This window comes from Lactuca sativa, chromosome 4 (assembly GCF_002870075.4).
Source record: "Lactuca sativa cultivar Salinas chromosome 4, Lsat_Salinas_v11, whole genome shotgun sequence".
NCBI lineage: Eukaryota > Viridiplantae > Streptophyta > Magnoliopsida > Asterales > Asteraceae > Lactuca > Lactuca sativa.
In genome coordinates, this window is record NC_056626.2 from 181,563,502 (window position 1) to 181,576,858 (window position 13,357).

At 35.6% G+C, this 13,357-nt stretch overlaps 2 protein-coding genes across 2 annotated transcripts; one reads left to right on the forward strand and one right to left on the reverse strand.

Annotated features, from left to right (window-relative positions):
* The first annotated feature begins 4,500 nt into the window (after nucleotides 1–4,500).
* On the forward strand, nucleotides 4,501–5,103 carry LOC111887520 (protein FAR1-RELATED SEQUENCE 5-like). Its single transcript, XM_023883693.1, has one exon. It carries the CDS (start codon nucleotides 4,501–4,503, stop codon nucleotides 5,101–5,103), a length of 603 nt encoding a protein of 200 aa, XP_023739461.1.
* A 5,252-nt stretch (nucleotides 5,104–10,355) lies between these two features.
* Nucleotides 10,356–12,786, reverse strand: LOC111887508 (ankyrin repeat-containing protein ITN1). The gene is made up of 3 exons (XM_023883677.3): nucleotides 12,285–12,786; nucleotides 11,608–12,032; nucleotides 10,356–11,164 (listed from the first exon to the last, which is right to left on the reverse strand). The coding sequence occupies exons 1-3, from the start codon at nucleotides 12,745–12,747 to the stop codon at nucleotides 10,430–10,432; spliced, it is 1,623 nt and encodes a 540-aa protein (XP_023739445.1). The 5' UTR covers nucleotides 12,748–12,786; the 3' UTR covers nucleotides 10,356–10,429.
* Nucleotides 12,787–13,357: the final 571 nt, after the last annotated feature.

A 13,357-nucleotide genomic window follows, 5' to 3' on the forward strand; every position in this document is an offset into this window, starting at 1 on the left:
ATTTACTTTTGCCTAAAGTAACTAAGATTGGGAATTTGTAAAACATTTAGTTACTTTTGTACTTCATTATATTTATAATGGAAGGTTTTTGTCTTATCCTACCCGTTCGGCTAACAACCCTCCACTAGTCAAGAGTGCGGTGGGTAAGAGTGGATACCCATTCAATCGCTATTTTATAGGCAATTTCCTTAAACACCCCTTATAGACCAGCTTCGTGAATGAGGCCTACTAACGGTAAGACTGACTTTTACTCATACATATATATAATGTTAGACTTTTAATTTTATATATATTATAGGGTGTATTTTACACTTTTAAAATACTAGGTGGTCAAATTTAACAATTATACTTTTAATTCAATTAATTTGTAAACCAAAACTTTTATGGATTTATTAAACCTCTTTTAATTATACACCTTAATTAATTAATAAAACCATAAGGGTGTGATATGAACTTTTCAAAACAATACTAGGGTTTTAGAATTTAACATTCCTAAATTAAACTTTTAATCAACTTTTAAATTCCAAAACTTGAGGGCAATTTTTGAAACATTTCAAAACATTAGGGTTTCAACTATTTAAATTTCAAAACAAAAACTTTTGAGTTCAAATTTAAACTATAAAACCTAAAGGGGGGAAAATTGAAACTTTTCATAACACAATGATCAAATAACAAATAATATAAATTAAACAATTAATTTTATCATTATCTATATTTGACCTAATTTCAATTTCTTGCAAAATAAGTTACCCAATTAATACAAATAATCAAACTTTAATCATATAAGGAAGTTATTATCTAATTAATTGGTAATTATCTTTTGTTTAATCAAGGATATACTCATAAATATGTATAAAATCGGATTTTAATGACCTAAAACAGATAAGGCAAGTATACATGAGTAAAACAGCAAGAAATCCCGAAAACAGCTCCATCTGACGCTCGAACTCGCCGAGTACCACACTGGACTCGTCGAGTTGAGGCCTACTCGCTAAGTACACTGTGGTACTCGCCGAGTTCATCAGGCAGATGGGCCAAAAAACGTTTTTGCAGCTTTAACAAACACATAAGGCATCAATACAATAGAAACCAATCAATGCTCTGATACCACTGATGGGTTTTAGCTATAAGAACATCCTATGTGCTTATACAAACCCTAATACTTGGATCTAGGTTTCTCTATTGTACATGCAATTCATCCAAGACTTCAAACCCTAGATCTAGTATACAATTAATCTAATTAACTTATGAATGGGTTTTAGATCATACCTTGATTGTTATGTAGCAATAACAAGCTCAAATCCTTCTTGTAATGACTTTAGAAAGCTTAGAGTCATAAATGTCACTCCTCTAATGGTTCACAAACACCAAGAGCAAGAGGATTAAGAAGAGAAGAGAAGAAGGTTGCCCAAAACGTGTGGAAACCCTAAGGATCTTGTTCACCACGTTTTTGGGGCTTAAGGGTCCTTTAAATAGTGAGGCTATTAGGGTTATCTAACAAGGAAACCCTAATTTGGATGCTTAAGCCCTAAGCAACCCATGAACCCTTCTTTAATAAGCCTTGGACGATTTCTAATGGGTTTCCCCATAGAATTCGTCCAACCTTATATTATAAGGTAATCCATAGCCCAATTGCAATTATCTTATAATTACAATTCCAGTCCCTTAAGTTTAATTAATCTCTTTTAGTCACAAACTTAATTCTTATTAATTCTTGACTAATATTAATTAAACAATATGATTTCTCCTTTAATATATTATTCTCATAATATATTAATAAATCATATTTAATCCTTTCTCTCCATTATTCATCCTATCAAGTTGCTTTGGTGAAGGCAACCCAAAAGGACCATGCACCATCGGTTCAAGTACATACCAAAATAGTTATGGACTTAGACACTAATCCAACAAATACAACTTCTAAAGGCTAGGCTAATCCTCCTCTATAAGTCCTCGAAGAAGGGTAAAAGACCATTCTACCCCTCTAATGGCTCATAAGACCAAATCATTGACCAAACCCTAAAAGTCAAAGAAGTCAACTCTAATCAACGGTCAAACTTTGACCAGAATCGTCGAGTGCACACGAGTGACTCGGAGAGTCCATGCTGGTTATCTGAATCCCTTTTGAACCTCTCAGGCACGACGAGTTCCCTATCTACTCGCCGAGTTACTCAGCAACGAATCGCGGGGCAACCCCGACTCGATTCGTCGAGTCTGCCTATGGACTCGGCGAGTTGCTCCCATGACAACACTCATCTGACCTTTTGAGGTCAAATCCGTTCTTCTAATCCATAGATCTGACTTCCTTATGACCAATAACCATGTAAAGGTCGAATCTTGGTACACATGCAAGGCTCTCTATGCTTATTTTGGTGAAATCCTTCATATCAAGACAACCCTAGCTCATAACTCCTAGGAGAAGGCATAAAGCAGAATGGAAGGGACTCTAGGAATCATTTCACCATGGGACCTCTCATACTCTAGATTCAAGCTAAATAAAGCATGAAGAAACCCTAGATCATGAAATCTACTAAACAAACGAAGATAGACATGAATCCTTACCTCTTACAACAGCTCTGAACGAAATGATGGAAGATTTGAGTCCCACAAGACAGCCCAACTCAAAATCCTTCCTTCCTTTTGCTAAATCACACCAAAAGATGATGAATTAGCCTTCCTCTTGCCCCACAAGCTTCCTCTCTACTCTCTAGAGTTTCTCAGGGTGTAATGGCCGCAAATGAAGGCCATAAGGACCTTTAAATAGGTCCCAAACCCAGAGAACTAGGGTTTTTCTTAACAGTGCTAACTCGGCGAGTCCAGATACCCGACTCGTCGAGTCCCTTCATTAAACAAGTCACCAAATCGTGATCCTACTCGACGAGTTGGAGCGTCAACTCGCCGAGTCTCTTCACACCCCAAAAATGAAATACTCAAATTTCCATACCTGGATATTCGGATGTTACACAATACACGTATATAAACAAGTGCAATAAAAATGATTAAGTAATAATCCCAATTAATAAACAAATCTGTTAAAATCTAACAGCTTCCCGGAACCATTGTCTTCAACCACCGCCACCGCCGGCGATAAATTGCCACCATTAACCGTGGTGACGTCGCCTGAGAAGAAGGGAGGAACGTGAAAAAGAAAATAGCGATCGAAAAGAACGAGAAGTCTAAAACGTCACCGGAAATCGTCGCCTAAAGTGTGATAAATCGCCGGAAATAGTCTGAAACGTCACCAGGACCACCTGAAGTCGACGGAATTGCTGCCTCCCTCTCACCTGGCGGATGAATCGTCACCTGAACGACCGCCATCACCGTGGGACAAAGAACAAGAGGAAGAGAAATTAAAGGAAACTCGACGGGAATCACCTGAAGTCACCGGATATCGCTGAAATCGACGGAATCGTCACATATCTCTCATCTAAAGGCTGAATTGTCACCTGAAACCTTGCCATCATCGTCGGAAAAAGAACAAGAGAAGGAGATGCTAAAACAAAAACTCGCCGGACATTGTATGATATCACCGGAAAATCGCCAAAAGTCACTTTTTGGCTGCTTCTCTCATCTGGCGGCTGATGTTTTGCTAGGGTTAAAAGACTAAAGTAAGCAATTTATATCCTATAACTTTACGTTTACAACCTATCTTTTTAGAAGTATTTCAATTTCTACCCTTTAAATATATACCTTTAATAATTGTTGTCTATATTTATTTATGCAACTTAATATATAAAACATGCAAATCAAAATAAACATATCGATTTGACATAAACATATCAAAATAAACAACCTATCATTTTTGAATAGCTTTATACCTTTTATAATTTATGGTAACACCAAATTTTATAATAATTTTTTTTTCATCAAATTTTATAATAGTTTTTTATAGTTGTTACATATATTTATTTATTGTAACAAAATAATATCTATTTTTTATCAAAAAATTGTTTAATATAGTTTATGTAGATTTTATAAATTGTACGTATTTAATTTTCGTTAATACATCTTTTTTTAATTTTAAAAATATTATATTGTTTGATGCTTTTTTAGTATATAGTGATGTTGAAGTTATTTGAAATCAATGTATTTGCTCGAGATGAAGATACTTTTACCAAAAATTCGGCATTTTCCACGAAACAGGTTACATACTTATACTACATTATTACATTTTATATTTTTCATATAAACCATAACACGTAAAATTCAATTTTAGATGTTCAAGTCTCGTGAGGAATTGTTTGAGTTAATACAAAACAAAGCACGCTCTCTAGGATATGTAATTGTCAACAAAAGATCAAAGGCATCAACGACTTTGTGTATAAAGTCGTACTTATTTGTGATCGTGGGGGTGAATATAAAGCTACTAACACAGTTAGAGCATCTGGAACCAGAAAAACTAATTGTAAATTTGAACCGGAAGGAAAGTATTCAAAAGAACATAATAAATGGACGTTGAGCGTGATATGTGATGATCATAATCATCCACCTGCACAACATATGGAGGGTCATCCGTTCATAAGACGGTTATCTGTTGACGAGACTCGATTGGTGGAAGATCTAACAAGAAAGAACTTGCCGCCACGTGATATTTTGTCAACCTTGAAGGGGCAAAACGAAAATAATGTATCGGTAATTCAAACGGTATATAACGCACAACAAAAGATTCGCAGGCAAGAGCAAGCAGGAAAAACTCCAATGCAGGTTCTTATGTCAATTTTGCACACCAACAATTATTTATATAAGTTTACTACAGGCGATTCAAATGAGTTGGAGAATCTATTTTTCGTTCATCCAACGTCTTGGAAGATATGGCGTGCATTTCCACATGTGTTGATGATAGATACCACTTACAAAACGAACAAATATAATAAGCCGCTTGTAGAAATTGTTGGTGTGACCTCAACTCGAAAAACATTCTCTGTAGGTTTTGCCTTTATACATAGAGAAAAGGAGGCCAACTATACTTGGGTGTTAAACTGTGTAAAGTCAATACTCGATAATTGTATGGACCCACGTGTAATAATCACAGATAGAGAGTTGGCACTTATCAATGAATATGAAACAGTGTTTTCGGATGCGACACAACAACTTTGTAGATGACATATCGAGCAAAACAATTTAAAGATTTCCAGCAAAATTATGTTGGATGACGACCGTGACTCTTTTAGAATACTATGGAATTTACTAGTTGGGTCTCCGACATTGATGGCATACACGGAAAACTACCAACGACTTTAATCAATGTTCATAAACTATCCACGTAAGCTTATTTATTAACTATATTTCTAAATCATAACTTTCATATTATTGTTTATGTACTTATTTGTTAATTTATGAGATACATAGATGATACATGGTTAAACAAGTACAGGGAAATGTTTGTATCTGTCTGGGTTGATCAACATCTCAATTTTGGAAACCACACCACCAATAGAGCCAAGAGCCAACATTCAAAGTTAAAAAAAAAAAATTGAACTCTGCAAATTCTAATCTTGATAAGTTTGTGCAACGGATGAATCAAGTCGTTCAATCACAACTAACTTCGGTCAAAGAAAGCTTTGAAAATAGCTTGACTGTTCGCTAAAATCATCACAAATTGTCGTGTTTCCAATTGTTGTGGGGCCATGTTTCAAACGAAGCTTTAGATATAATATTAGGAGAGATCCAAAGGTTGGGTGATTTAATGTTAGACTCCTCAAATTGTGGTTGCAAACTACGTTACAGTTGTGGGTTACCATGTGCTTGCATGCTTTCTTTCTACTCGATTTCAGGTTAGTATGTTCAACTAAAACATACATATAGATTTTTAAATATTAGATAAATAATTAATTTATATTTCAATGCAGGTGAAAATATACCCTTGGATTCAATAGATATTTTTTGGAGGAAGTTTGATATTTCAGATATGACGTCTGTAGCAGACGACGATATTAATTGCGATGATGTAGTGAATAAATTTAAAGAAAACTTCAACAAACAATCAAAAGCTGGGAAAATGTTTTATAGGAGAAAGCTAGAAGAGATATATGACCCGCAAAAAGCTGATGTTGGAGAACCTACGATTCAAAAAAACACGTGTGGATGACCAAGTGTGAAGAAACAACAGAAAAAGAAAGTCAATCCTCCAAATCATGCTCACCGTAGATGCAACTTCTCAACCACATCAGAGTTTAATGGGGGTGAATTTAAATAAAGAACCTGAAAGGCATAGCTTTTCGTGTGGGATTAACTTAAATGATGAACCCCAAAGGCATAGCTCCGTGTGGGATTAACTTAAATGATGAACCCCAAAGGCATTATCCATTCCAAATGAATGCTATTCCAGATATATTTCATGATTACATCGACGATATATATGATGTAGAAGGTGATGAAAATTTTGGGTTTCGAGCAGTAGCTGTTTGTTTGGGGTATAATAAAGACCAGTGGCTTTATATTCGAAAACAATTGCTTGAAGAGTTAGAGAGTCAATATTACACATACCAAAGAGTTTTTACTGACGGGTTCAATGAGGTATACCAGTCATTGCATTGGTTTCAGTCAGTGTTCTAAAAGGCGCGCCATGGCGTGAGGCGTGGCTCCGCCGTTACGAAAAGTCTCATAACGTTGCTGTTAGGCGTGACGCGTGGCAATGCGTGATATGACGCGTTATGACGTGTTATGGCGCATGTTTTTTCGTTTGAGACATAGTTTTTTTCTCTTTGTTATGTCTTCTCTAATCGGAGATACAAGTATTATGGTTTTTGTTAAAATTTTGTTACTAGTTATTGATCTAACACTTCTAAAATGTAGTTATATTTAATATAAATTTATATTTATGTGGTAATATAAATTTAAATTAATACAAAATCGCCGCCTTACATCACGCCTTAAAAACGCCATGGCTCGCCATGACTCGTTAAGCTTGAGGCTTGACCTTGCCGCCACGCCACGCCTCACGCCATTTAGAACCTTGGTTTCAGTCACCGGCACCTTTCCAGGAACATTGGTTGCATATGCCTTTGAGTGGTTACTTGATTGCCAACAAGTTTGGTGTGATCGTTCATTGTTTAAGCCACGAACAAAATACGACATGCTTCCCTCTTTGGAGAGGTCCTGAAGAGTTCCAACCCCACCGAGCCATTACGTTGGCACTTGTAAATGGTATCCATTATATGTCGGTGTTTTTGAAAGGAAATTACCCAATGCCTCCTACCACAGCGTATTGGAACGCCCATAAAAGTGTGTCTGCATCTACATGGCAAACTATGTATTGGCCGCGTTTTCATTTATACAATCAACTTAGGTCTTGTACTTCTGAAACACCTTGGATACATATTCAAGATTAAGTGCGAATGTATTTGATTTTTTTATTATTTGTTGCGTCAAAATATTGTTTTATTATTCATTCTTAAATTTTATGCGGACATCGAACACTTTAATGAATTAAATTAGACTATTATAAGATATGAAAAAAATACATGTTCGTTTTTAACATAATAAATTAATTAAAATTTGTTCAAATGCTATTGAAAATCGACCGTTAACAATCCAATTAATTTTACTAATGCGACTATTCACAATAATTACTTTTTACTTTCTCATTTTAAAACAAGAAATATATGTACGTTTTTATGTTATTGATATTTATATTATTTTTTAAACTGACTATTATTTTGGGTGACGGATTGCAATGAGTTTATAAGTTAAAAATTTACAAAATTTATTTACAAAATGATTTTAATATATGAAAACCGTTATCGTTATCAATCCAACTAGTTTTCGATACCTACCTATTATAACTTTGTAACTACATTTAATTCATCTTTTAATAACATAAAAAAATGTGAATAGTAATTAATTTTAGATTTAAAAAAGCATTAATCATTACATATTTTTTTTACCGGCAAATACAAATATTATAATCTACATCTAAACTAACATCTAATTTCACCTATATTCACCATGAGGCTTGAACCCTCGACCTCAAGGAAGGAGGGCACCACCTGATAATTATAATTTATAAGCGCAATCACAAGCTAATTATTAAAGACAATTAAAGGATGGGTTTTACTTTTTACACACCATCCTATTCCAAGTCTACTGCACACCAACCTAATATTGTGTTGACCTATATATTTGACTCTAACTATCTCTTTATTTCTTAAACACAGCTTTTAACATTAATGACGCAACGATTAACTACGAGAATAGGAAAACAATAAGGATATGGATAAATGAAGCATGAGAAAAGGGTGAGAAAATTAGAGGGATAATGACTTGAAAGGGTAACGAACTTTCGACTTTTTTCACATTTAGTCACTAAATTTTTTTTCGTTATCTTTTTGCCATTGAACTATTGAAACTGTTCACATTTTACCCTTATGACCGGTAACAGCCGGTCATAAGGGTAAAATGTGAACAGTTTCAATAGTTTAGTGGCAAATAGATAACGAAAAAAAGTTTAGTGACTAAATATGAACAAAATCGAAAGTTTGTTTCCCTCTAAAAAGTTCAATGACTAAATGTGAACAAACTTCCTCTTGTATTATGTTTTAGCAAATTATTTATTTTTGTTAAATTGTAGCAACATTTGTTGATGAAGAAATCTATGAAATAAAAAAAAAAACCTGAAAATATATTTAAAAAAAACAAAAAACCGAAACCGAAATAAAAAACTAATGGTTTGACATTTTCCAAAATAAAAAATCAAAATTTCCAATCTGATTTTGGTTTTACAAAAAAATGAACCATTTTCACTGATGTGAATTTTGACCATTGGTTTGGCATGCGGAATTTGTGACATCCCATGAATACGTAGTTACAACATCGTATGAACTCGTAATTCATAGTAAGGGGTTAGAATACCATCGCATGAATACGTAGTTACAACATCGTCTGAACTCGTAATTCATCACCTACAGGTTATGGGTCTGCTGGTGTTTCCACTAGGTTGTCTAAAATAGTCTGTGGTCGCCATCTATACTTTGGTAGATGACTACATCACCATATTGACGATTAAGGTTATGGTATCTCCTTTCATCCTACATCACCTATTCATCATCATCTATTTACCTAATTATCATCACCTATCTCTCATCATTTTATTTCATCACACACCAACTATTTCATCTACCCATGTTTCATCTGCAACATATTTCTAGATATAAAATAAATATATCGTTTAAATCTTTTAAAACATGTATAAAATCATTCATCCAGCATAGACAACAAATATTCAAATAATATGCACACATAGCACGTAATTTATATAAAATACTTCATATCTATGTGTAAGATGAAAGTAACTATATATACCATAAAAATCCCATAAATGCTTCCTAACTTCAAACCCCAAGGTTTACTCTACTAAAGCTTCATATTCTCGGCTCTCTAGACCTAGAAGGGTCCAGATCTATAACACAAACTTGCAAGAGGGGTTTGAGGCATTCAAAACCCCAACGATGAAGTGATTCAAGCCCTAACCCCAAAATGGAATCTACATAATAAGGAAGGAAAAGGGTTCATTTGTGTACCTCATAATGAAGCTCCTTGCTTGAATAACTCAGAACAATAACCTTCCTTGGTCCCTCTTGCTGGAACTCTTCTCCTTTCTTGCAAAATCACACCAAAAAGCTCAAGATAGCTCTTCCTCTCACTCTACACACTCAAGCTCGCTAGAGTTCTCACTTATGGGAAAGGTAGTCGCAATTGAAGGCCATAAGTGCCTTTAAATATGGCTCGGGCCCAAAGATTTAGGGTTTCTGCCAACATTGCGGACTCGTCGAGTCGCCTCACCGACTCGTCGAGTCCATTCATTAATCCGAGTCATCAGTCGCGACCTTACTCGACGAGTTGAGGCGTCAACTCGTCGAGTCTCTCTTCTTAACTCAAAAGAAAAATACTTAAATTATGATACCTGAAAATCCGGATGTTACATTCTGTTTTTTTATTTCATAGATTTCTTCATCAACAAATGTTGCTACAATTAAACAAAAATAAATAATTTGCTAAAACATAATACAATAAGAAGTTTGTTCACATTTAGTCATTGAACTTTTTAGAGGGAAATGAACTTTCGATTTTGTTCACATTTAGTCACTAAACTTTTTTTCGTTATCTATTTGCCACTAAACTATTGAAACTGTTCACATTTTACCCTTATGACCGGTAACAACCGGTCATAAGGGTAAAATGTGAACAGTTTCAATAGTTCAATGGTAAATAGATAACAACCGGTCATAAGGGTAAAATGTGAACAGTTTCAATAGTTTAGTGGTAAATAGATAATGAAAAAAAGTTTAGTGACCAAATGTGAAAAAAATCGAAAGTTCGTTACCCTTTCAAGTCATTATCCCAAAATTAGAATCCTATGCAAATAATGATAAATGCTATGATTGCAACTCGTATTATGTGGTTTACACTGAAAATAAAATAATGATAAATGCTAATTAATTTCGACTTCTTCCAGGTGCTTAGTCCATTTATATTTACTGAGCCGATGTCTTATATGCATTAACCCTAGGCCAAAGAAGGTCGACACAAAAATCCCAGCACAGATAGACAACGAAGCTTCTAAAACCCAGTCTTTCAAGTGGCTCTCGTTAGGTAGTGGCGAAATCACCCAAATTCCAGCAACATATGATACGGCCATAAATGCTAATGCCACCCACGTTACCTTATGAATTGCTGCTAATATCAAATTCAGTGGCTTTTCTCTCAAGGGGATGATGCTAACTAGAACCATAACGACGCACATGGATATAAACAGTGCTATGTGATTGCTGATGGCAAAGATCTTGAAAGCTCGTTTTCTGCCCATAATTGATTTTCCCTTTTGATCTCCGTCCTGGTAGACACCGCCAGGAGGGTTCATACCAGCTGTGAATGCAACGGCGATTATCAAGATGGCCACCGGTGCTATCGTGTTCCTTGCATTTTGCAGCGCCTCTCTATGCAATTTGATCATCTGCTTTCTTTCGGGGCTTTTCTTGTAAGTTTCGATATGTTTTTCTTCTTCTGCAGTGGTTTGACTGCAAAAACATGTTTCATTTTCCAGAGGAGGTGCTTCAATTCGGATCTCCGACAGGGTGTTTATGTTTGTGTCTGTTGAAGACGATTCATTCCATATAATTTGATGATTAATTTGCTCTTTTCTTTCTCCCTTGATGTATTCTGTGAACTGCAAATGAACTTGAATGAGGTTAATTAGGACACAAAACAAAGAGAATTCCACGCTTGAACTTGATCTCTAGATAATCAAACTAGAACAAGTACTAGCAAGTTTATTAGACTGCATCAAACAACCTCCTGGGGTTAAAGATACATCATTATATATGTGTCTACATGTCAGACCACACTATGTATAGCCTCTCTTTTTACTTATTCAGGTATCATTAATAATACCTTGTTCTTTAGAAGGTACAAGGGTTATATTAAGGAGACATGATTACACAAGCCTTCTAGACTATTTTCGATGATCAGGACACGAGGAGGGCATTCAGTTCCTTTTGAACAGAGGAGACATTGAGAATGCAATTTTTGTTCCATTGACATTTGTCGAAATCAATGCACGCCAAACACAATACATAATATTTTGGGAGAGAGGGAGAAACAGATTCATACCTGGTGGTTCAAACCTCTAATCTGAGCAAGATCTTGGATGGGGTTACCAGATCTATCGGGTCGATAAAACAGGTATGTTGCCCCCTTGAGGATCCCATCTACAAATTTGAAGGCATCAAACTGATTGAATCTTATGGTAAGATGGAACAAATTTTCTCCATGTTTAGAGAGAGTCTGGAAGGAGGAAGGAGCAACGGATGCAAACTCTTCCAAGATGGCTAGCTTCCCATGTATAGCTGCTACATGCAACGGTGTGTAACCGCTGTTATCAAATTGAAAAGCTTGGTAATTAGGATCCTTCCTCAGAAGTATTGATGTAATCTCCAGATGCCCGCTTCTGCAAGCCCCATGCAACGCTAAGGATCCATTTCTGTCTTTTTGATTAGCAAGATTCGGACATCTTTCTAGCAACCTTTTAGCAATATCTGTGTCAAATAACTTTTATTAGCATATGATTAAAAATAATAACAACTTAGTTTCCTATCGATATGGACAATGCACTTTACTTTTTATCCATAATAACAAGATATATTAATAAGTTTTTACTCCTATCACCGTTGGTCTAACAGTTAAAAAAAAATGTTATTAGAGGTAGAAAAGTCAAAATTCAAAAAACCCTGACGAGTTTTCGGGAAAATATGCAAAATTCTGCATGAGGTAGGTAGGTAGGTAGATACCTGTTTGGCCTCTTGAGGCAGCAGCATAGAGACAAGCTGCATGGTCAAAGATGTTCAACAACCATAAGGAAGTGTAAGTGTGATCCAAAAGGAAATTGACAATGTTAAGATGCCCGTAGTCACAGGCCAGAAACAAGGCGCTCTGGTTCTCAGAATTGAGTTTGGCCGCCATCCATTTGTTGGCCTCCATGAGCAGCCTGACCACACTGTACTGGCCCATACGACACGCTTCGTGGATCGGCGTCTCTGAGTTGATGTTATTCTCTTCGGTCACCATTTGTGGTCTCAGTTCCAAAATGAGTGACACCATCTCCACATGTCCGAGTCTTGAAGCCAGGTGTAACACAGTAGCATTTTCCATTCTTTTGTCGACCACGTGTTCATCCTCTTCAACCATTTTCCTAAACCCAGTAGTGTCGTTATTTATGATTGCCTGTGTGACAACCCAATCCATAAATACCATAGTCTCTTGCTCCTTCTAAACCGTCGAGCAAGAATCGAGTTCAAAGAATCAACAGCGATGTCTCTGCATTTTATGGACGTGTCCCTTGAAAGCTTCTACGAAGCTTCCATATGAAACTTCTATGCAGTTTCCATGGTGTGATCATTTGTTTCTTTTGGTCAATAAGTAACTTTGATTCTCATCCTTTTTTTTTTAAATTATTATTAAGAGAAAAAGAAAATATTGGTTTCGAAAACAAATAACCAATCATAGAGTACTTGTTCATCTACAACCATATTCTGAAAGGCAACTGTATTGTTTTTGACGATAATGCCCGAATAACTACCTAATGGATAAATATTTATCTTTTCTTTTTCATACCCTTTTAAATGATGGCATGTATGAAAGGGGTGATCTCATAGTTCTTGGTCTGTGAAGATGCGTTGTTAGGTGCTCCATTTTATTTTCCCATTGAGGCCGAATCTAAACCTGTGCTCGAATAGGCCCATTCAACGATGTAAAATCTCCCAATGTGATAAAAGAATCAGTCAAAAAGAACCCCCTAATTCCAATTAGGAATTCGTTGGGCCCGTTAGGCCTATTTATACAGAATGGTAAAAAGGTCGTCTAT